At 36.3% G+C, this 25,882-nt stretch overlaps 1 protein-coding gene across 1 annotated transcript in view; it reads left to right on the forward strand.

The window, feature by feature from the left end:
* The first annotated feature begins 1,402 nt into the window (after positions 1–1,402).
* The window catches only part of col14a1a (collagen, type XIV, alpha 1a), a 109,158-nt gene continuing 84,678 nt past the window's right edge, over positions 1,403–25,882 (forward strand). Inside the window, exons 1-4 of the mRNA XM_088929557.1 lie at positions 1,403–1,493; positions 4,869–4,985; positions 8,590–8,733; positions 10,904–10,990. Of these exons, the coding sequence (XP_088785683.1) occupies positions 1,403–1,493; positions 4,869–4,985; positions 8,590–8,733; positions 10,904–10,990 (439 nt within the window). The remainder of the gene's footprint in view (positions 1,494–4,868; positions 4,986–8,589; positions 8,734–10,903; positions 10,991–25,882) is intronic.

A 25,882-nucleotide genomic window follows, 5' to 3' on the forward strand; every position in this document is an offset into this window, starting at 1 on the left:
GTATTTTTCATTTAACTCTATGGTAGACAACACTCAGAGTATGTCACTATGGCGACGGATAGACTTGCTTGAAATTAATGTTTTGTCTCGACTCTTTTAGAATCTATTGATGTTAAAGTATTGAGAGCTTTAGATATCTTTTGATCGTTCGCCGTGGAGGATTAAAATTACTAGCTGAAGATACAATTTCCTATAGGGCTTAAGATGATCACATGGTGATATGAAATTTGACAACGACACCAGGACTCTGGTCCCTACTGTGATTAGCGAAAGGCTCCTTAGAAGCACACTAGTTGTTTAGAACAAAAGTCTTCAGAGATTAAATAAAATAATTAAGATCCGTCTTCTTTATATGATGTTATTAAGCTCTGCAACGTTTTTGGAGACACGATTTATTAAATAGTACCTCTAAATTTACAACTGAAAGTTTTTGTACTGTAAATTCTGTTTAAAAAAAGACATGGTAAAATACAAAATAGACAATAACTAAGTATATACGTACATTACGCGCAGTCTATTTCTTTAAAGATTTGAAAAAAGAGTAAAAGTAAATGATGGCACCTATAACAAGTTTAGGTTTTACATGGGATTTAATTTTGAAATTAAGATTTATGTTAGTAACGCCTATGTCGGGGTGCATAACCTCTGCTGTCACCACTGATTTATTGTACTGTAGGTGCTGTAGTGACTTTTGCTTCTTGCTTTATCGTTTTCTGTATAATTTTCTTGCTGATAAATGACCGATATTAAAAACGGATTTTTCATGATTTTCGAATCATGGATTTGGAAAATCAAAACAAATCATATTAAATTAACAAAAGCAAAAAAAAAAAGAAAAAAGTGTTTGAACTTCCCTTTGGGGTTTAAGTTAACTAATCGTGACAATAAAAAGACAACGTTGAAATAAACTGGCAGCTTTTCTACAATTCAGATTACATTGCCAAGCGTTTCCAGTAAACTGGCTTGTTGTTTGTTGAAGAATATGTAAACACATGTTTTTAAGGTCCTTGCAGTAAATTTAACATTAGTGGGACCCATCCAGAATCACTTGGATGATGTGTAAGGTTCATGGGGGTCTCCTATTGTGTGTTGAATTACTGTTGTGGTTCTAGACAGTTCACTTTTTCTTGATCATTCCATAGAAATGTGAAAATTCCTAAATTCGTGAGCTGTGGTTCCTCTTCGTCAAGTGACAACTGAAGGACCCTCTCCTGGTTCTTTTTTGGGGTTTCCAAACCTGAGTTCCTTTGTCAAGAGGGGTACTAGGAGACCTCTGGGTTAAACACTGAATAGTTCAGGTGTCAGATTTCAGTCAGTGCCTGCCTGTACACCAACTTTGTGAATGGTCCATCTCGTGTATCTTTCCAGGCATGCTGAGTGCTCCAGCCATACAGTGATAAGGATGAAGGTTTTTGGACTCAGGATAAGGACATGGTGTCCTTTGGTCTTTCTTGCAGTAGCTGCACATTTTACTATCCAAGCTCAGGGTCAAGGTAAGTAATCTCACTGATCAATAAGGTTTCTTTTTTGATGTGCAGATTTGGCCAAAGCATTTCACCACCATAATGTTGTTTCATTTCATGTGTTTTCTTCTTCATTCAGCCATGTGCTAAAAAAAATGCTCATGTCAATCTCCATCTTATTTTTACTGGGCCATAAATGAGAGGAATTAGGTTTCAGGTGTCCACCTGAAAGCACTACTTTAGCTTTAAAATAAGTGCACCACTTCAAGTAGCTCCAAGAAGAGAGGTTGGCAAATCAGGAACACCAGACCTTGAGCCAAATTCCTCAACGTTTTGTTCCACCACTACATAATTGAGGAGCTCAATAACTTTGAAGTAGCCGACTCTCTACATGTTGCATTCTGACAGAGAAGAAAGAAAAGTTAAAAAGCAAAACAAAACATGAGGATGGCTTGTGATAATATCATTTTAAGGTTTCTTTCAACTTTCTTTCAATTCCAACCCCCCTTTCTTCAGCAAAAGCAGTATGATCTTATGTATAAATCGCTGAAAGATTCGATAAGTAATCTGTCTTTTTTTTTGGAAGATCTCATTGAAATATTTTTCCTGTTTCATGTGATATTTTCCTTATTAATGGCAATTAAACCTCATACTGTTTTAGAAAAATGTCTTCAAGGGACACTCTTGATTTGTATTGTTTTAAGACAGACTGAATACATTTCAGCAGGATACTGTGTGAGGGGAATCTTGCAGTGTGCTAGTCCCAAGTATTCTGTCTGTGTCAAGTTAGCTTTATACTATAAACATATATTCCTTTTTTGATTAGGTTTAAAACCCTTTGAAAATGCAAATCATTGCCATCAGTTGTCATGGATTATACATGTTATACATCTTGTCAGTCAAGTCATTCTAAACTTTGATTTCTACCTATTTTGTTTTTAAAGAACAGTTTGTGAAGACATAATATATTAATAAGTTCAGTGGGCTTTTTAATAAGTTAGCAAAAGCTAAGGGCTAAAAGGATCTATGTTCAAGTTTCTGATAGGTAAGCAAAGATGATAAAGGGTTCAGAAGGTTTTTGGGTACATGTAATCAGCTTATTTAGAAGCTGTTATAGGCAAATCAAAGACAACCACATCAAAGACTGAATAATTTAAAGGTTTTTGTTACATTTATTATTTATAGATCATACAGCATCCCTTGCTTATGTCTTTTATATAGCAAACATGGATGTGGCTCTTTTAAAGCATTATAATGTAATTTGGTTTGTAAAAAGGCAAAAACAGTATCACCAAAGGGACTGAAGAGTAATAAAATTAAGTAACGTGAAAGCATGTTAATTATTATTTTACAAGTTATTTTCCACAAACACTGGTGCTGTAGACTTCTTTATACATACATTGTAAATGGACATTACGTGTACGTTTTAATTATTCATTATGTAAGTATGGCATGCCTGCAGTTTAAAGATGTTTTAGTTCATGCTGTGCCCATTTCATTTATAAATTCTGTGTATGCTGCTTATAAAGTTTTTTGTGCTTTGTCAGCCCAATTCAAATGCAGTTATTCAAAAACTGAAAATTAAAAATGTGAAACAAACTGTAGCCCTTTTATTAGTGTCTGCATTCTCCATCTGTCTTTGAAACCTATTGTCTGTAAAATCATATTTTCATTTTTTTCTGGACGATATTTTTTTTAAATTTGGGTACATCAAAGTTTTTTCTTTGTGGTTGCTACTGGTGGCAAATTTGCAGTTACTGCACAATGACAGTGTAAAAAACACAACCCACCCACAGATTGTAAAAAAACAGTGTAAATACATGTTACAACTGAATTTGGATTAATTGTCCCCAAGAAGGGAGATTTTTTGCTTCACAGAGAATAAAGCCCTGCAGAGTATCCACCCCCTATCTCAGGTTGGTGAGCTTGGTATCATATGCTTGTTATCATTTATCTACCTACGTATAGATTTTTTTCTGAAATACCTATCCCACTGTCAGACCATATCTATTTATAATAACCACATTTGTTTACATGTGCCAAACTGTTGTCTTTACATACCTAGACTTCCAATTTTGTCATTCTGCGTATGTATTTCTTTAGTCCATGTATCACTGAAATGTTAAATACCCTTCTTGTCCTCAAACAGAGCATATTTACTGCTGTTACGTCTAGATATGTAAAGAGTACTTTGGCACAACATTTTCTGTCTGCCGTTTAACAGCAGAACAAGATGACACAAACCTAAGTGTTTGTGAAACTCTTCGTGTTTTCTTCTTTTGTTACCAGATTGTCTCAGTGTCAAATGGGAATGTGGTAGTGATTGTTTTGGTGATGCTTATGACCGTAGTTGAACTAATTTAGAAGGAGGAATGGTGTAAGTGGTATGCCCATGTAGTTTGCAGTTCTGTGTTCTTCTTAACAGGAATAGATTCTTGGAAGACTATTCCAAAATATGCATTTTACATTTATAAAAAACAAGTCATATTTTCTTTTGTAAAACATTTTAGTTTAAGTGTGAATGCCAATGAACTGGCACCCGCTTTGAATTAAATTGAATATCGCCTTGTGCAAACATCTTAGATCTAAAGCTAAGACCAAAACAATCTTTTGCTGTAAAAAATAGCTCATGCTCATGCTCATTAGGTATTTTTGCTTATTCGCAATACATGAAGATTATAACAGAAGTTGAGGAGGAAGGTTTGATCCTAATCTAGCACACTTCTGCTCTATGGATATGTTTTACACCAAGGACTTTCCTTTACATATCTCTTTCACACCCCCACCTGCCTTCCCATATACACCCTTGGAGCAGCTCCCTAGCTCATTCCTCAATAATGAGTGGGGATATGGGTGGCCTTATCCTCGTGGCTGGGCTGCCATCCCTCAGCTAGGCAAGTCACGTCAAATGTTCTCTTCATATTTCGGATGCGCATTCATTAGGATCTGACCAAACTGCTAAAATAGAGTATGACCAAATTGGTTTGCCCTTTCAATAAATGACTCGACTCTTTGTAAACTCTTTGAAAAGAAAGAAACAACAGCTCAGTCTCTAAAGGAGACATAAGTATTTGTCATTATCTCATACTGTATATAGCCAGTAATCCTCACTCTTTTCTAAGAATCACCATGGAAAGAAAATATGACTTAGCCTTCCATGTACCGTTTGTGGCATTTTCATTGTCTATGTCTTCTCCTGTCAAGTTGTAGTCTGTCTTTTTATTGTTAAAAACATTGTGGGAATAACAGTCTTTGTTAAATATGTTTTTGTACTCTATATTATTAATCCCCTCCTGTCATCTGCCTGTATATCTAACTCTGGTGATTTTAATAACACTTAAATTTATTATCAGTTCCTATGGGACGTATTCACTTATTAATATTGAATTTCCATTTGTCTTTCAGTTGTTGCTCCAAGAAGATTACGATTTAAAGTGCTGTCTCCAGGCAGATTACTTGTAACATGGAGGTCACCCAGGGGAGATTTTGAAAGATATAGATTTATTTATTATACAGAATCAGGTAGGAATGCTTTCATAATGTATAACATTCTGTTGTCCACATATGTATAGTACATACCATCTGTGTATGTTTTACAGAGTGTTACTTGTTTTTTGCATGTCATTAATTTGGAGAGTGTTAAAACTAAAAAGGTTATTCTAAGAAGATGTTTTTGAAGACCTTCATAGTGCTTTGTGATGATATGTCTAATTGTAAGTTTGTTCAGTCATATACCAGTGTTAGACATTGGTACAATTCTAGACTTAAATTATTACATACATCACATTCATATATATATACTCAGTTCTCTGTGTACAGACTTCTTACCTTTCACAAAGTACATTTCAGTTTAAATCAGAGTTGTATAATATACTGTATACAGTTATAAAAAATACAAATGAGTAACTTGAGAGCATGAGCAAGGGATAATATTGTCATTGTACTTTTACTTTGCTGGACATTATATAAAGCCTCCCTGTGCTAACAAAAAATATGAACAGATCTGGTCAAAAGATAGAGAACAATTTCTTAAAAACACAGCAACTGATTAATTTATTGTGTGTGGACAAAACCTCTTCTTACATGTATTTTCAATCAAGGCACCATTTTTTAATACTGTAATGTTATTAAACAAAAATCTCTTTGTATCCATTCCGTTTTCCTGGACTTTAAAAGCAAGGCTTAATTTGGCCAGTGCTGAAATCAGCACCCTTAGCAACAAGGCTAGTTGAGTGAATGAGATAATTGATTTTCTTCAAGCACACCTATATTCCTTTATAAAATACTTAAATAGTTATTGTGAACATGTGCAAACTACTGCTGATTTTCTAAAGGGTGCAGGCTGTAATGCAGAATAAGAATTAATTAGCAACATTATCTTATTTTTATATGTGTGCAGTAAAGATAATTCAGTTAGGTGCTCTCTTCTTGGAAAATGTGCTCAGTCAAAATGTGGCTTTTATTTAGCTAAAAGAAAAGAGTCATTCTTAAACGTATCTTTTTCTCCCTTTTTCTACTGTTTAATATTTTAATAGCATGTTTTTCTCTCCATTGATTTTAGTAATAGACTGAAACAGTTAGCTTGCTGGTAGTAAAATACTGTATTTCCTGCTAAGAGGGAAGACTGTTGCTATACCTGGTCCATTTAAAACAGAGTGTGAGTTAATGCTTATTATTTTATGGTATCAAATCTCTATTGAAGTTTGGCCAGAACCCACAACAAAAATAGCACACTTGGTATTGTAGCATCATGTCGATCACACTTCAAAGCTTTCATTTTGTCCACGGATTGTGTTACAGTAAGGTATATGCCTAGCACACCCTTTTCTTCTTGTTCTTATCCTGGAGCTGCGTTTCTAAGCACATTCGCTTGTGCCGGACTGTGTTACTGAGAGAAATCCTATGTTTTAAACTCAAGTTGACAATTCTTTTTCCATCCGAATCACAAAACCTCCTTTTCCTCTTTTAAAATACAGTATTAGGATGTGAAATCTCATTTCTTATGGGAAACCATCAAGTAGCATAGTATTGCTTGTTTGCACAGGTTCACAATCTATTCATCTTCACACTTGACATACGATTAAATAAAGACCTTTGCTATATACTGTAGAATTTCCATCATGCATTTTTCAAATCTTAGGAGTACCTGAACTGAGTATTAACAGTTTTTCTTATTGTACTGCATTTCACTGGAGAATCCTTAGTATTAAATATGTATTTTGTGTTTCTGCAAAAAGTGTCATCAAAGTCTATAAATGTTCTCATTACCACATTGTTTTATTATACGTTTTTGGGTTTTTTTGCTTATATGTTTTGTATATCGTTTGCTATGAATTCATGAACCACGGCTGTTGCACTGGTTCTAATAAACACAGTTTTTCTTTTTGGTCCACCACAGTGGCCCAGAATTTAAATCATTATAATTAGTCAATAAAGAAGAGCCGTCTGAACAGTTCTATTGCTTAGGTTTTGAAAACAAAACCTATTGTGGGATGCGAGTCTCATCGGTGTACCTCATTTAAGAAATATATGTTTGGTTGACTCAGAGGCAGAGAAACAAGTCATAAACTGTGATGCTGGGATTGAAGCTGTGTCTAGAGCAATGATTTAGGACCTCAACCTTCAGTTCATGTTCCAACTTGTACCCTCGCATAAGGAGTCTTAAGGATATGTTTTTTTCAAAATTTCTACATTCAGATCCACTGCTATGTGTGTAGTGGGCATGATGATCCAGTGGAAATTGTGCCAGTATATACAGTATGTCAATATATGTCCATCCATCCATCCATTTTCACTCCACTTTTCCTGGTGAGGGTTGCGGTTGCAGCAAGCTGAGTAGATCAGCCCAGACTTCCCTGTCCCCAGCAACAGATTCCAGCTCAGTATCAGTATATGTGAATAAGATATTTAAAACTAGAAAACCTTCATGTTTTATATAGTCTTCTACTTCTTTTTCCCCAACTTATTCACTCTGCATGATTTTGAAAGCAGAATTATATAAACATGTGGAAAAACATCTCTCAAAAGCCCTAATTTCTTTTCTGTGCCCTACCATACTCTAATCATGAATAGTAATAGATATAATTCATACTCCCAATGCATATTTTCTCCTGAAAGCATATAATTACTATTGGTATATCGAGAGATTGCAAAGACAAGATTTATTTGTTTTGGTAAAGCTTGGAGTTTTTTGTTATTAAATGAAAGTTTAAGAAGGCATTTGCGTTTATGTCTTTAGGACTTATTTGTTACTGTTGAATGAATACATTATTACTGTACATCAAATATAGTATGTAACTTCAGGTTAGTTCATGTTTCAGGTGAAGTAATGCATACAATTGCTGGATTTAAGGGGAGACTGAAGTCTTCAGAGTTTCTCATCTGTAAATTGGCTTGTTTTCAATATAATTTGCTGCTGATTTGTTGCAAAAGATTTTCTCTGACTATCCATTTGGGTATTATGCCTTATATAATATCATATAATATCTGTGTTTCTCCAATTTTTCATCCATCAGGTCATGTTTTGGTGGCTGAATGAAAAATGCAAATGAATGTTGAACAGTATTAAATAATTAAAACATCACCTAATCTTCTTTCAAACTTCTGACATTTAAAATCTTCAATTAACACAGTGGACTACGTACCAGGCTTCAGCCTGAAAAATGTTCTCGCCATGCATGGTCTCTTGGGAATAGATTTCATTCCATTTCTTTTAGCATGCAACTGCCAAAGCAGTGTGTTATGGTGTATTAATTCTATTTATGGGAAATCTATTTTCCATCAGTTACATTTAAAATGAATGTCTCTCTAAACACAGAAAGATTGTCCTGACTAGCTGTCTCCAGCATGCACACTGCTGATGAATGCACCTTGTGCAGTAAAAGATAATTTACACTTACAATGCCTGCAGGCTTCCTGCTGCTCTAGAAAACTTGATAGTTGAAGAAATGTCTTGTTTTTTCATATTTGTTACTTTTTAATGCATAGTAGTAAAAGAGAAGCAGTTTTATAAAGCAGTAAGCCTTGGTAATATGGTAAGCCAGAAATAACAGCAAAGTGGGAAAGGCATACTATACCTATAGTAATATTTGTTTCTTATAATTCTTTTGTTTTTCTTTAATTGCAGGAGGAAAGGCACATGAATTACAGCTCTCTAAGGGGGATAACAGAGTTATAATTGAAGGCTTCCTTCCCAATAAGGAATATACAGCCAAGGTTATTGCTGTGAATGGAAACCAAGAAAGCAAACCATTACAAGGGAGGTTCATGGGTATGTATTGTACATGCTGTAAATTTGAAATATGGAAGACTCTTCAAAAGGGACTTAATGACCCATTCTCTCAGTTGTCATAGCTTCCAAATGCTCAGCACTCAGCTTGTACACGTAGTTAGAGCTACATAATGATGCTTTAATGGTTACCTAATGGTGAATTCTGCTTGCTAGATACAGTGCCCTCCAAAACAATTGGGATAGCAAAGTCAAAACTGTCATTATTGTTTTATAGTCAAGCAATTTGTATTGTGATCAGGAAATGAATGCAAATGATAAATGTAAATCCATGATTGTATTAGAACTGGGGGTTTGGATCATTGTCATGCTGCACTGTAAACTACTGCCTAGTGAGTATGGAACTGTTTTCTTCTACGTCAGCAGACAAAATGTCTCTGTAAACTTCGGAACTCATTCTGTTGCTGCCATCATTAGCTACATCATCAATAAAGATAAGTGCATCAGTTTCAGAGGCAACTGTGCATGTCCAGTCGTGCTTCACAGGCGGTGTTCTTTGTTTTTTCCACACTTTAACTATTTCTTTACTTTTTAAAGGTCTCTTCTGTCTTTAAAGTGTTGTTCCAAAACTCTTCTTTCTAATCTCTGATCCAATCTGATGTTTGGTGGAGGTTATGTCTTGAAGGGCTCTCTCTGGAACTGGCCAACTGATGTACCTACTGTACATGTGATTTGACTAGTGATGGCTGCCACAGGATGAATTGTCAGGACTTTGGTTTAATGTCTCATCTGAAGAACAATACATCCTAAAGCACAATATTACCGGTTACCATTGGCTTGGTAATTTTGGTTCAGTGGGAAGAGTGTTATCTACAGTTCCACTATTACCACCTACAGTGTAGCAGCAACTTGATTTTCCTTGGATATACCCTGCCGTGTTCAGCATCTGAGATACGGTGAAGTCAGCCTAACAGGTGTTAATGTGGCTGTTACTAGACTGAAGTTCAAAGGAAATGTTTATACGCCATATCTATCACATTTTAATGCACCGTTAATTTGCTCCATATTCTGAAGAAGTGAAAATGTGATGTGTTTTGAATGATGCCGGAACAAAGTGGGACTGTAAATTAACTTAAAATATGAAAGTTAGTTTTAACAAGCCTGCATAATCTGGAAGTGCATTTGATAAAGTTACCAGTTACTGGTTACTGGAACAATCAGGGACTAAATGAAAGTATCAGATGAACACCGCTGATGTGAAACAAATAGGAGGATAAAGCTGGGCACTTTTGGAAGACTTTTCAAAAAGGAAAACAATTTAGAAAGGAAAGTTACCTTTGTGTCATAAGACGGAAATCTTAAAGAATGATCTCTGTGGTTAAAAACGAGTGTGAAATATGTTTTCTGCATGCAAGAATATTTCAGAAACCTCAAACTGCATAAAGAAACTTGGAATGGTATAAAGGTAGGAATTCCAAAGATGGGACGGAACGAAAAATGAATGGATTCTATTGTTAAGAAGAGTTTGTGACATTTGAAGAGTAAAATAAAACAAACGGCAACATGCTAAGCAAAGCATGAAAATGGATTAACACAGGGCATTCTAATCTTGATACAAAAAGACAGTATTGTACTAACAGGCCTCGTAGAAGATAAGAGTAAGACAATTAAGGGAGCAATGTGGATCCACGGAGAAAGACTGGATCTGCTTGACCATACTCTTTCATTCAGCAGTAGATTGGAATGGTGCCGCTGATGATGATCAAATTATATGCAGTAGAAGCTACAGAAAGAGTCAATGGCTCTGTCTCAAGGGGAGTGTTTATCCTTTTGATGATGTCATGGAGATGTCAGTGAAACATTGATGATAAAGGTGCCCACCTGAAGCCTCACCATTATGGCAAGAACTAGCTAAATGCTCCCCATCTCTTAAGGGCTGGTGCCATCACATTCTACGTATCTGAATTAAAGTTGTATTGCCAAAGTGGTCTGTAGTTAGTACGTGTCTAAATTGCTTTTAAACAAGAGCACCGATTTTAAGGTTTGGGTTCAAAAATTGAATTGATTTTTCTGGAATGATATTCATGGTTGATATCTCAGAAAAGGTTGTTCCTATGATTATTTTTCATAGTGTGAATAGTTTATGTTGTGTGAACATGGAGACTGGGATACTTGCTATGTGTTTCAGAAATGTTATTGGTATGTCTTCCAGCTAAAGATTCTGAACACGAAGAGGATTTACAGCCTCATAAACGGAAGGATACCAGTGCAGTAGAGGATGAAAATGAAATATTAGGAGGTAAGATTTTAAAATAATAAAATAATAACGTTTTTTTCTTATCTGAGACCTTTGCACTTGTGTGTACTTGTTTTTTATCTAAATTAACAGCCTCTATACTAATTAATTTACTGTATATTTACATATTAATGGATATGTATGCTGATAAAATCTTGATATTGATTGCTTGATTATGGTCTCCGAAAATGTAAACCATCTATAAGTCACTTCTTGTATTTTTTCTAAACATAACATTTAAATTTACTAAGCATTAGTTACATTTATTTGTATTGCATTTATATTTTCTATATAATAAAACAGCCTGTAATGTAAAAAAAAGATAATGTAATCATGACTGCATTGCTAGAGGTGTGTAATTAAGTTTAAGGTTACTGAGTTGTGAATGATTAAATGATTAGAATTTATCCTTTTGACAAAGGCTACTATACAATTTATAATTACATTGGGAATACTCCTAAGTCTCCCCACAAAATCGCACCTGTTGCATCATAAAGGTATGGAGATTTAAATGAAAGTTCAGAGGGTGGACAAACCTTATTATCACCCTCTTCTGCCTACCTATGTTTAAATGTCATGATTCTGGCGATACCATTTGTTCATTTTGCTTTCACACAATGCCATTCAGGATGCATCAAACCTTATCTGCAGTACTCTCTGTGGCTTCCTTCTTTTTTATCTGCCTGTTGGGAAAACAAAACACAACAGTCCTGCTATCTCAGCAAGTCACAGAATGCAGCCTATTTTGGAAGCTGAAATCTCCTAGAATTCAACCCTCCCCAGGACTCCAGTTCACATGCACTATCATCTCTACCCAGATTCATGGTCTTCTCATTCACTTCTCTGTCTCGGACACTTGTACCCTTTGGCCGGTCCCCACAGCAGCCAGTGCCTGATCAGCCTCCCCCCTTTCATCTCCCCAAACCCACCAGCCTTCTCGCAAGTCAGCCCTGACACTCGACTTCCATCTCAGCAACTCTTCCTGCAGCAAATCTACCTTCGGTCCCACGTCCCTTCGCCAAATGTGTCTCTTCTCCCACGCTGTCGCAACCACTCCGAGGGGCCGCAGTCGCCGTGCCTCGGCCTGTCCTGATGACAGTGTGCCTCCGCGGATGCCCCCGGGGATACAGTTGTGCTCAGAAGGAAAGAGGAAAAAGCAGGGGAATAGAGGGTGGGATGGGGTTGTCCCACCTACTTTCTTTCTCATGTCTCATTAAAGTCACATGATCTGCCTTTTCACTTCTACTTTCTTCTCTTTTCATCCCCTTTTTGTTGTTGGGCGGCCTGTCCAAAGTACTTTTGGTGCCCACAATGTCTTCTGTCCTTCATGTTTTTTTCATTCCAACTCTTTCTGAAAAGGGGGAGGAACCTGGCTGTCGATGTCTGTTTTTCTAACGGACCTATGGCTCGGTCTGCATCGGTTTCCGGCTTCTCGTTCATAACCCGCACTACAGCCCTTCCAGCATCCCAGTCAAGACGCAGGCAGCGGCGGCATGGGTCCCCCTCCCTTCCCCCGTTCCCTGCTGGCATCCTGCATGGTGCAGTCTCAGCCCCTGACTTTCTTCCCCCATCTTTTCCACCTGCACAGTGGTGCCTAGGAAATATGCACCTGCTTACAGAAGAAAGGGTTTCATGTTTTATCTCCAGTTCCCCTTTTGGGTTCCTCATCGGCCTTTTGCGATGTGTTCCACCAACTTTTGGGGGGTCTCTGCAGGGAGCCAGGCTCCATCTGCTTCAGAAGTTATGTTCCACTAACACTTTCATCACTTATCAGGAAAAACAATATTCTTCAAAGTATGTTGTAGTATGTAGTGTCCACACATCTCATCTTGGAAATGTTAGCAAGGCTTCCATAAAACTTTTCAAGTCCCCTGTTCCTTCTTTCACTGTACTTATCAAGTCTTCATACATATTCTATTTAAACTTCATAAATTAAGAATTCGATAGTTGCATCATGGAGCCCTTGCTCACATATTTTGGGAGTTCTGAGATTGTACTTAGAGCCAGATTGTCATTCTCCAACAACTAATTAAATTATGCCTCTGCTCTAGATTAATTAAAATCTGTCCAAATTTCTGAAATGGAATGGTAATTTAATGTTTGGGAGGATGTTTAATCCTAATCTCTCTCACTTCTATGTATTATGACATTTTGAGTCTTACCCAGTTGCATGTTTTATATTGCCTTCTCACCCTTACTCCCATTTTCACCATTGCAGAAACACCCAGGCTTATCCCTCCTAAGCCATTGCCTGGTTTTAGGACTGTCAGCCACTCAAGTTGAGACAATAAGAAATACTAATTCAAATTACACTTCTACTCCATCTTACTAAAGGTTATTCCAGACTTCTTTCTCCAAACTATTGAACTGCAAATTAATCTGAGAAAATCGTATTAGAAGAGTTTCTGGAAGATGCTGGTTTTTGGCTTATTTGCTTTTTCTCCCAACACAGGTATTGGAGACCTCATAGTTTTTCTATTCTGTGACATAGTATTACCATTTTTACAAGCCCTGTGTTTCAAGTTGAAAGGGAATCGATGATTCAGCCCACACGTGACACACCTGATCTCAAAATATTCAACTAGTGTCAGAGGTTTCCTTCGTGTGTTTAGAAATTTAGAGATGGAAAGTGCCAATTTTATAGCGTAGGTAATAATCAGTGCCTAATCCAATAAACAACAACAACTAACTTGATCATATTAGAGAAAAAACAATGAAAGTGAAATTTAAAAAGCAGACAAAAGGAAACAGACTTGTCTGTGTTTCCATGTGTTTTTTTTTTACAATCCTCCTCTTATGTTTTTTTTACACCGAGTCCCTAAATTATATGTATCAGCCCATTAAAGTAATAAAATGTCTACAGGTCAGCAAGAGTTGTCAGGAAAATAGAATGATTCACTGTGTCAAAGGCAGCATGAACTGAAAAGAGTAACTGAGTATCCAGTCTGATCTGAGTGAAAACCAGTCTGGAGACAAAGCAAATAAATTCCTAAGCTTAAGGGAAAATCCTACACTGACAGAACTGAATCTTTTTAGTCTTGAACAGGAAAGACAATGAGAAGGTGTGATTCACACACGGTCAACCAAATGGTCTTCTTCAAAATCAAACAATGCAGGAAGGGCAGCAGGAGGTATTTTTTACACAGAAAGTTGTGGCAGTTTGGAGCAAGTTGAGCTGTTGAAGTTGATATTCTAGATACTTTCAAGAAATAGTCGGATGAAATCTTTAGATTTAGATTAGTAGGTTGGATGACTTCCTCTAACTTGTAGCCCATCTGTGTTTAAAGGAAAATGGATAGCTGGCACTACACTACCCATTTGGAGGTTTTAGATAGAAGAAAAATAAGGAACACAGCAGTTTAGTTGTGAAAGCAAGAAGTTGGTTTAAAAAAAACAATAGAGAATTTAATTAAAAAGAGTTGTATTGCAAGTCATTTTAAAAGTACAAGGAAAGTAACTTCAAAGTAGTGAAGTATCATAAGTAAAAAGCTGGAGTTCAAGGAGAGAAGTAAGAAAAGGATGCCGGAAAGTATGCACAGTGTTGTTGAGTTGGGAAAATAATACCTTTGATTACATTGTCAAAACCTTCTGAAATTCTAATGCTTGATTTGCCATTTTCAACATTTGTATCTTAGATGCACATAAAATAAAACACCTGCTTTTTAGTCTTAAATTTTCATTCTAAATTTCTTATTAAAGCCTGTTTGCCACATAAGAACATAAGAACAACTTGATAAAGTCAAAATTCAGACCAATGCAAATTATTTCTATTGACAACATGTGTGGAAACAAATTAATGATCATTTTCCTTTTTAAGTAATTTAATAGAGATTCTATAGAGTGGATCAAAACACTACAAATATGGGACTCTCTTCAATTTAAAATTAAGTAAGTTTAATTAACCTTGTTTTATCTTAATTAAAGTGTTTTGAGGCAGTTGTTATTTTATAATTGAAATAGTTTGATTTAGAAGACAAAAGCTCATTAATCAAAATCACTCAAGATGTTAAGATCCCACCCTCAGACCAAACCAAGAAAACTATTAGTAGATTTAATTAATTTGTTAAAGCAGGTTTAAGCAAGCAAGAAACTTTAAAACAAAGTGTTGAAAAGGAGGGAAAGACAGTGTTTCAGTCTTGAGCAGTGAAGTTAATGTGCTATAATGAATGTACAACAGAGGAGTGAAAGAAGTATCCAAAGGTCCCACTTCTGAAGAAGACCGAGATGGAAAGTGAACTGAGCTAGAGGTGTGAGAGATGTGATTTTGTTTTTAATTTTCAGTTTGTGAAAGTGTATAATAGGTATCCCAGCATGGAATATGTGGTACTGTATGCTCTTTTACATTATCATCCTGTGCTTTCCTATAGCTTTTCTTTCACTTGTATTTGTCAATAACAGCCAATGATAGCACTCTGTTTTGATGCAAACAAAATTCACGTTCACCCCCAAAAAAGAAAATATATAATTTTTGCTGCTTTTTCTTTAGTTTTTCAGATTGTAATAATCACATGTTTTTTTATACATTTTCAAATGGTTTAACAGCTTTACTATTATTTCAGGGTTTGGATCTTTCTGTGGGCTATTTTAATTTAATACAATCCAGCCTTGTGAGCTTATAAAAATGCATTTATGCTGACACAAATTACTGACTGTAAGATATTCTGTAACTATAATTTTACTTCTGTCTGGTTCTCATTTTTGGTTTTGCATTCTGGATAAATGGATAACTGGATTCCGGAAAGATTTATACCCTGTTTACCAACTCTTCTGGGGCCTCTACCTGCAACACACTATCTGGAATATGCTGCTTTGATTTGTATTCCTAATAAGCATTGTAGTCAGCAGTGTGTTATGAAGCACTGAAGAGGATGGAGCACAGGTCAGGCAGCTTCCCTCTTTCAAAACACCATTATGTTTTGAATTGTAGGGCAATGTTCTGAAAACAAATTCCCCCTAGTCCCTGCTATAAATTATATTTAAAAACATGTAATGCCTGTTAAATTCGAATGTAAAAATGATATATCTTAAGTGGTAAGAAGATCTTCACTGTGTAATGAAGACAGCTGCATACAGTATAATGCAGAATAATTTTTACTGAAAATTTTAATTGAGCACTTTTTTTAATGTTTTGCATAACCAGTGGAAATGTTTAACAGACCTTCCTAATTTGCACACTTAGCAAGTGTGTCTGTCGAAAATCTGAAAATGTGAACACGGGGGAGTGTGCAAATGCCACACAGAGGGCAATTACAGTGTATGCATTATAATTATTTCTGCATTTTTTTCTTAAGAGCATCTTGCTATTTAATTTCTTCATTCTGTCAATTTACACGTAGAAAAAGATCCATAGGTGGATTTCTTTTCAGCCATCAAAGACACACAAGTGATGTTTTGCACTTCCCAGTTCTGTACATCTGAATGAATGTAGCCCTTCCTGTCCGGACTGCCTGCATGATCACAAAACCTGATTTGTGCTGCTGACAGAGAAGTACAGCAAGTACCCTAGAAGGACAGACCTGACATTGCTGCTTGTGAGAGGAAGAATCGAAGTTCTTTAAAATTTTTCCCCAAATGGATTCCATAATCCAGTGATAAGTATGTGGCACACAGGATTTGAAGAACCCAAGAGCCTGAAAATGGGTAGAACACAAGCAAGGTAAGATTACATCATAAATTGTTCCTTCTAGATTTAGAGATATTGATGTAGGTAAATTGCAGAGGAGATGTGAAAAGGAGGAAGGTACTGTAGGCAGAGTGAGATGGTTTTATGCATCAGAAATGAACAACTAAATGATGGTTAATGATAGTATTCAATTGTCTGTACCACGCTCATTTATACGCTCATTTATACCCTGTTTACCAACTCTTCTGGGGCCTCTACCTGCAACACACTATCTGGAATATGCTGCTTTGATTTGTATTCTTATCTTATCTGTGTCTTATGTCTTATCTGTGACCTAGTTGACTTAAAGGGGAACTTCAATTATATTTTTATAGTTTGGGGTTAGGAGAATCAGCATTGATGAGTGCATTGCAAACCACAATGAAAATAAAATGTACACACTAACATGTTAAACCTCCAAATTGCAGACAAATATTACTTGTTAACTCTGCATGCAGATGACATTTCTACGGTTAAATATCTGCTGCACAACCTGTACTAATTCGCATGTACATCACATTACACTAGTTATTACAGTAACTAGTGAGCAGGAAGGGCAACTTCACGTCGCAATTCACGACAACTCTTGCTCTTGCCCATGGTTTGCAACAACAAATTGTACAGTACCTTCACAATTTTGTGCTTAATTTGGAATTTGTCAAATTTACATTTCTGTCTATTTATTTTGTTACCGAGATTTACAATAGAACAATAGAAATTGGGACTGCAGTGCACCTTTAAAGTTATGTATGCCTAAGTATGTGATTAGTGGATTGTGTAAGGGTTAATTAAAGGTGTTGCTTAGGTTGTGTGCTGTGTGGAATATAGTTGTGTGCAAGACTGTGTTTTGAGCATGCCCTATAATGAAGTTAGCTGTTAAATGGATTTAAATCATTTAAGTTTTTACACTGAGTGTTGTCTTCCTTAGGTTTTTTAACTCTTGTTCCTGAGTTTTGTTTGTGAGCAGCATTGTACAAACGGATTGATTCTTCATTAACTAATGTAGAATTGGACAATGAATTTTTAAATCACATGCTGAAGTTCAAGTAATTACCAGTTAATGCTTAAGGTGTAAAAAGCATGTGTAATCACCAAATTGCAAGCCGTCATTTGAAGTTAGCTAAAGTGTTCCAGGATTGTTTTCTCTTTGTCTGTACATAAAAGCCACTGAGGGCCACATCTGACAGTTACAACTGACAGTTACAACTGTCAGAACACAGATAATGGACTAAGCTGACATTCATTGTTATAGAGAAGAATACCTTGGGGAATGAGTACTAAAATAGTTACTGGAGAATTCCGTCATCTACAACTGCTAATCTCTTGACCAGTGAAAGCAACTTTCAAAGCATCAGACTAGCTTTTATTGGAAAACTAAAAGGAAGTACAAGAGATCAGTGATGCTTTTCCTTGGTTATATGCAATATGATATGACATTCGAAAGTATTGAGACAGCAAAGCTAAAATTGTTATTTTTGCTTTACAGTCCAGCACTTTGTACAGTACAGATGCAGCCATTCAAAGTGCGCGTCACAGACACGTACCGCAGGTGACGTCGCTCAGTATGACGCAAGATGACGCGTGGCACCGCAGTACGTGATTGGTTGACCGACAGGGGCACTCGTGGTCCGTTGGTCTGTCGTAGAAAGACTTACAGTAAAAACGTCTTTGCTGTGCCCGTTGTAGATATTGAATTTTACCACTGAAGGGAAATCTTAGTAGCTGAGCATAAAAAGAATAGGAGCATACTGTAACGCGTGTGAAGGCCATAAACGATATTAATTTTGGAACATAAACATACAGTATATACTGTAGCTGGTCTTGGTACTTTAAAGAAAAAAATACACACCAGTATTCCATTTCTCCCTAAACATTTTAAGCTTTGAAGTCTTTAACTAACATGATACCGGAGTCAACAAGCATACTTTTAGAATTTGATTAAAAGGGAATATAATATGGAATCGCGTATCTAAAGAATTTAATAACGGTATTCGTGTGCTGCGACAGGGCTGTGTAGGGCTTTTTCGCCTGCCTGTTCATGCGAGCTGTCTTCTAGCCGACTGGTCTAGGTGCGTGACTAGCAACTGGGAGGTTGTGTGATCGAATCCAGCTAGTGCCGGACTTTTCTTTTAACAAACATTTCTTCGAAAAAATAGAATAGCGATATTATGGACAATAAATTGACTTTTATATTTCAAAATATCGCAACATGAACGATATTTGCGATATTTTGAACATATCTTCCCTTCTGACAGCGGTTCCTCCTTCTATTGTGTGTGTGTGTGCAACAGAGTAAATTTTTATAGAGAAATGGAGGCTGGACAGTATGCGTTACAATATAAACATTTATATTGATTTAAATCGTGTTCTGATTTAAATCGCAAACGCGTGTTTAATTATGTGTTTTTTAATCATAATCAGGCTAATGCATTTCTACATTTTCTGTATGAACCAGCTTAGAGGTTCATACAGAAAGACAGCTTGTGTTTAAATTGAGTGTAAGGTAATTTATGCTTCTAAAGTCATGGTCAGCATTTATTATTGTACTGTGCTGTAAACTTTTTCTGTGCCTAGTCACATTATTTTATAGCGTTTTTATTGCGTTATTAAATCCGGTGGCGCTGTGTGTTACAGTAGTTTCCTGACTCCCATGTCACATGGTCTGTGATTGAATCCCATAGAACTATGACTTTATTTTTTAACAAACATTTCTTTGAAAAAATGAAACGTTTCCCTTGGTCAGAGATTAAATAAAACCTCACTCGCACCAAACAAATTTATATTTCTAAATATCACAAAATACGTTCATTGTCTTCCAATCGAGTCGAGTTGACATTGGAAGCCTGCCACACCCGGACTGTTAAACCAACGCATTAGCACGTCAAAGCCCATCGAGGGTATTGAGCCAGTATTGCCTTTAGTATTCCCCCCTCTCCCCTCAATTCAATTCAATTCAAGGTGTTTTATTTGCATGACAGATGGGTACAAGCAGTGTTGGGTATGTATATTGTAACGCTTACGGCAGACAGGCACTGTGTAAGAGCCGGCGCACCAGAGCAGCGCACCGAGGGAGCGTCTGCATTTCTAACTTAGTTTTTAAAATTAGTCAAGCAATATGAAGCATCTCCTTTTACTTAGTGCCTGAGCATAAAAAGAATAGGAGCATACTGCAACGCGTGTGAAGTCCATAAACGATATTAATTTTGGAACTTAAACATACAGTATATGGCTGGTCTCGGTACTTTAAAGAAAACATACACACCAGTATTCCATTTCTCCTAAACATTTTAAGCATCGAAGTCTTTAACTAACGCGATACCGGAGTCAACAAGCATACTTTTAGAATTTGATTAAAAGGGAATATAATATGGAATCGCGTATCTCAAGAAATTAATAACGATATAATTATATTCATGTTGCAAAAGAACTGCAACGGACATAAAAACTCCCTTGCTTTTAACAGAGCGTTCCATAATTTCTAACTACGAAAATGCCAGGTGAAAGGATTTGTAAACATATTTTGTTAAAGCAAGTCAGAACCCATTCAGAGCCTACATTACATTTTAGCGTTTCATTCTGAGCAGAAGACCCTCACACCTGAAGAAGGGGGAGGTGTTTTTCGCTGGAAATCTCGCCTGCTTCTACTTTACAACCGGAGTGCTGGCTGTGACGAATTAAACCGGTATTACAGGTTACAATCACAGACCATGTGACATGGGAGTCAGGAAACTAACACAGCGCCACCAGATTTGATAACGCTATGAAAACGCTATAAAATAATGTGACTAGGCACAGAACAAGTTTACAGCACAGTACAAAAATGCTGACCATGACTTTAGAAGCATAAATTGCCTTACACTCAATTTAAACACAAGCTGTCTTTAGCCCTCTAAGGTGGTTCATACAGAAATGTAGAGATCCAGGCTCAGAACACACAGCTTCATTAGCGAATACATATGCAGGACAACTAGAGAAGACGTTTTACAGAGGATGGATTTTTAGAAACATCCCATCAGTGACATCACTGAAGTCAACTCCTAGGTACTGTAACTGTCGTGTGGATAGTTTCACAAGAATCAGACAAAGGTTTAAGCATCGCTTGTTCTAGATAAAACTGCAAAAAAAAAACAACAACCCATAATGTACTTCTTTGCGGCTCTGTTTGCCCAAATCATATATTCACAACGTGAAATCTAGAAAATAATATTACGTAACCAAAATCCGCAATATGGAAACAGAACCTGTGTAATTGTTGATAGATGATGTACTCGTAACATTTTTTCAAGACGAACTACAACATTTAAAAAATGACTTGTATGTACTTGATATCTCTAATCAATCCACGGGTCCCAGCACGAAACGAAAGTAAAACGCATACCGTTTCGCGCTTCTTATTAGTTGCTCAAAAGTAATTTGACCGTATGAAATGCATAATATAAACCTAGAAACATATACGTGAGTAGTACTTAAGCACTGTAGTATCGGTGTTAAGACATACCTCTCAAATACTGTAAATCAAGTTAAAAATATCTCAAGATTCTGGTCATAATGAAACCATGTTTCGTGTATGTTTTCTTTAAAGTACCGAGACCAGCCATATACTGTATGTTTATGTTCCAAAATTAATATCGTTTATGGCCTTCACACGCGTTGCAGTATGCTCCTATTGTTTTTATGCTCAGCTACTAAGATTTCCCTTCAGTGGTAAAATTAGATATGAATATTCAATACTTAAACGGGCACAGTTAAGACATTAAATATACATATACATACTGTATACAGTACAGTTTGCATACGGTAATATGTTTATGTCCCTAAATCAATCTCTTTTATGAGCATGTGAAAGGCATGGTGAATCACTGTACTTTGCATGATTGGAAAAAAATGCGTGATTGCGAAATGCTGTGGCGTTACTTTTACAAAGACGGTCAATGAAAAAAAGAATGTGGACCAGGGCAATACTTTGAGTTTACAGCTTGTCCAAGGTCATTTATTATTAATACTATTATTAATATCTTCGTTAAAGACTTTGATGGCTACAGCTCAAACATGAGAGGTTGAGCTTTATTAGCTCCACCTTGCGGAAATTCCGGATACTATTATTTTGCTAGCGGTATTTACCGGTAACTCGCGGTATTTACCGGTAGCTTGCGGTAGACTGCGTACAGCGTACCGGAAAATAATGCGGTATCGCCCGCGCATTTTGAATGGCTGCATCTGTATATGTGATTGCGAAATGCAAATGAACAATAGGCACAGTATACTGCATGTAATATATCTATTACTATACACTGTATGTTTTATTTTTGGGTAATTCCATGCATTCATTTGATCATAGTGGAACAAAAACATAGTTCATGTTGAACCTAGTGATTTTAAGTGACCAACAGTATTTAGGCATAAAGGTCAATATTTAGTTACACACCCCTTTGAGGCAGTAACTCCATGAAGTCAGTAACCCATTGAGTCACTTAACTATTTATGTAATCATTTGAGAAGCTTTGCCGCAGACCCTCTGCGATTTTGGGGTGTTCTGACTTTTTTTTTACTTCAGCATGTAAATGCTGCTGAATTGGTTTTAAATTTGGGGAGTGACTTGGCCAGTCTCTTTCCACCTCTTTCTCGTGATGAACTCATTAGTTGCATTGTCAGTATGTTTTGAGTCATTGTCATGCTGCATGGTGAAGTACTGCCCATTTAGTACGGAAGCATTTTCTTCTATACTTTTATTCCTACCGTATGTGTTTCTGTAAATTTCTGAATTCATTCTGTTGCTGCCACCATGAGTTTTGTCATGTGTGGTTACACCAGTGGACCAGTTCCAGAGCTGGCCTTTCATGACATTACCTCCACTCCTGCTGTACAATTGGCTCGGGTGAACAAAGATGAGTCCGGAGAGTTCGGGAAAAGTGTTTTATGGACAAATGAGACCAAGATAAACCTTTACTCAAGTAATGGAAGGGTTAAAAAAGAACAACTGCAAGCACTTCAAAGGACGCTTCCTCATCTGTGAAGCATGGCCTGGCCTGGGCATGTATGGCCACCCCTGGAATTGGCTCATTTGCCTTTAGTGGCAGCATTTACAGTACATTCCAAAACCAAATTTTGATTTAGTTAGTGTCCCTTCACAAAATATTCCCGGTGAAATAATAGGAGATGTGACTACTGTATAAAGGCTTATCTTTTGGAAAAACATATTTTGGGATTACTTTTGCTAAATTCAAGTGTATGTGCCAATAAATACTCCATTTTAGCACATTTGGTTTCTTGCCAGCACTTTGAAGACAAGCCTTATTTTTCTTTAGGTTCTGTTTGTTGTTCTTAGGGAGCATAAATGATTTTGTGAGAGGAATGGAGACTGTTCCTGTAACAAATTATAGCAGTCAGTTTCAGACTGCTGGCCAAGATCACTGTTAATGTTAATTTCACAGTATATTTTAAATTAACTGTAAATTCAACAATACAGTTGTGATACTGAGTCCCTTTTGCAGTCAGCAGGTAGTGACTCAGATGGAAACTATCATTTCAGCTAATGCTATAGCATGTTTCACTGAACATTGACTAGACAAAACATTTATTCTATACACCCAGATTTCTGAAAGCACTGCTGACTAAATGTTTTGTAATTTGTGACAAAAAGTTAATTAGGGCTGATTAGTGATTAATTATATAGAATATAAACCTTCGCAGTTCAAGGATTTGGAAGTTCTACTTTTATTTTTTTTGGTGTGGTTTCTCTTCAATATTACAATATATCTGCTCTATTTAAGTAAAGTGTGATTGACCTATTTTGAATGAAGCATAAAATACAGTATATTAGGTGTTTTTCATCTGGCAGCAAATCCTTTATGTATGGATTGTATCACTTCTAGTTTTTATATATGTATTTTCACATTTTATATTATTGACGCTCTATGAACAGGGTAATGAGAAAGCAGGACAATCTGTGGAAATGGATCCTTCCCCCTCAGAGCATGAGATATTGAGAATTCTATTTTTTATCTGTAGCTGCTTCATCTTGTAGGGGGGTGTAAGGCAGAGACTAACCAGGCAGACATGGGGCAAAGGGGGGTATACCCCCGGATGGGATGCCAGTCCACTGCACACGGAAATTTATCATAATTTAGTTAATGAAATGAATCAGTTTAATAAAATGGATGGTTCTATGGCAGGCCTAGGGAAAAACAGCGGCTAAAAAGATTGCCTCATTTTTTAGGGGTATTAATTACCGCAGGCCAGAGCACCAGGTGCTCTAATTAGCTGTCCATCAAAACAGGATTTGCGCCTTGCTGCAGGATTGCAAGATTTGTTTTGTAAAATACCTCAGAATCAGCTTTAGAAAGATGGTCTTTGTTTTCAAATCCTAAATATCCTGAGTGTGGTTAGGAGATTTTAGTTGAGCTATCTGTAGCATTCAGATAAATCAATGTGATGGCTTTTACTGTGACATAATTCATTTTACATTAAAGTCAGGAATGACGATTGACATAAAGTAAAAAAAAGACTAAAGATAGTCGGTTTGGGGCTGATTTATCTGCCAAACCTTTTCTATTGTTCTGTTTTTCTGTGACAAGTGATAATACCATAGTCATGGGAAAAGAACATTGTAAGATGAATTATAATTTTTACTTGTTCATTTTAAAAGGAATAAGCCATTTTGTAGCTTGTAATTTGAATGAAAGGTGTATAACGTATAAATTATAGTAATCACAAAGATAAAAGGCACTCTTTTTTTATTGTACTACTATTATCACTGATTACATAAAGCGTTAGTTGTTTTATTTTGTTATTTTACTTCTAATTTACCCTTTTTAAAGCAGGGCTTGAGGGTGTATGTATTTTTTGATGACTGCTGGTTCCTTGAGTGAAGTAGTCAAGGCTCCTTTGTGAAGGTGATTTCCACAGTCAAGGTTCTGTGCTCATGGCCCCATGCAGGTGTGACTGGGGAGGTACCACTCACAGCAGCCTCATCCCTTTCAGACAGGTGATTCATTTTCAACAGCCTTGCCCACACTTGTAAAATATCTTTGAAATCTAATCACTGCCCTCCTGTAGGGCTTTTGGGCTGTAAATCCCTGTCTGCTTCTTTACCCACGGGGCTTGCAGGTGGTCCAAGTGCCTGGCAGATGTGTGCCACGTGTCAGCCTTGTGCTTCAGAATTATGTTTCTCAATACCGATAATGATATAATTACCATTATCTCTTTGTTGACTCAATGAATATTGTTTTTGTTGCTCTTAGTTTATTCTTTGAATACATATATATGCACCAAACAACAATACAGTAAACAGTTAATTATTCTTATGACAGAAGCTATAAAGTGTGCATTTGGGGATCCATGATTAATGTCAGTTGATAGCAGATATGAGTCTTTATTATGGAGAATAGCTTAGTATGTTTATTAGTGAAGCCTGTGAAAATTGAGTGCATTGGCCTCCCATATTACTCTTTGAGGTTAGCAGCAAATAAATGCTCCCATCATCTTGTATACTTTTCTGGTCTAGGATTGTGGTGTGATTCCTTATAAATCTGCACAGTGTGTGACTTGGAAAAAGGTCAAATACTCCTTTGAGTCCTACTGTATACCAATACTAATACTTTTGTTTTTGAAAGAGAAAATAAATAGTAAATCACAAAGTAACTTGAAATTTAGTAACTCATTATGTTTTTGTAATTAAACAATATTTTATTGATTTTGATAGCTGTCAGAAGAAATCCCCTTATCCTTGTTATTTCTCTGATACAGTAAAATCCAAACCACAAATAGACTTAAAGCTAATACTTTCAAATTGTCACAGATTAACGTGAGCAGCATTGAAAAGAAAGCAAAAGGCTTGTTAAATATGTGATCTGTAAAATCTTATTTTTACAGCTGTAATGTGTAAGAAAACAAATTATTCTTGTCCGGTAATCAAGTCCATTAAGGCCTAATAAATGAGTCAGTGATTTCACTGTTCCAAAGCTGCATGCATTAAGGCTCTCTCTGGGGAATGTCAGTCAGTTGAGATGGAGGGTAGCAATATTTTCTTTGCTCTTGTCAATGTACCAAGGGAAACATAAAGAAGCAATTTTATTTCTTGCAGCATTAATTTTCTCTTATCATGTGTTTAATTTCTCCTTCCTGGACTTGAGTTTTTTTCTTAACTTTCTTAAGACCCAGAGTGTTCACATTATATGCAATCCCAATTAGTTGATACCAGGACATTTGCAGATTAAAAAAAAAAAAACAAGGTC

This window comes from Atractosteus spatula, chromosome 12 (assembly GCF_055471065.1).
Source record: "Atractosteus spatula isolate fAtrSpa1 chromosome 12, fAtrSpa1.hap1, whole genome shotgun sequence".
NCBI lineage: Eukaryota > Metazoa > Chordata > Actinopteri > Semionotiformes > Lepisosteidae > Atractosteus > Atractosteus spatula.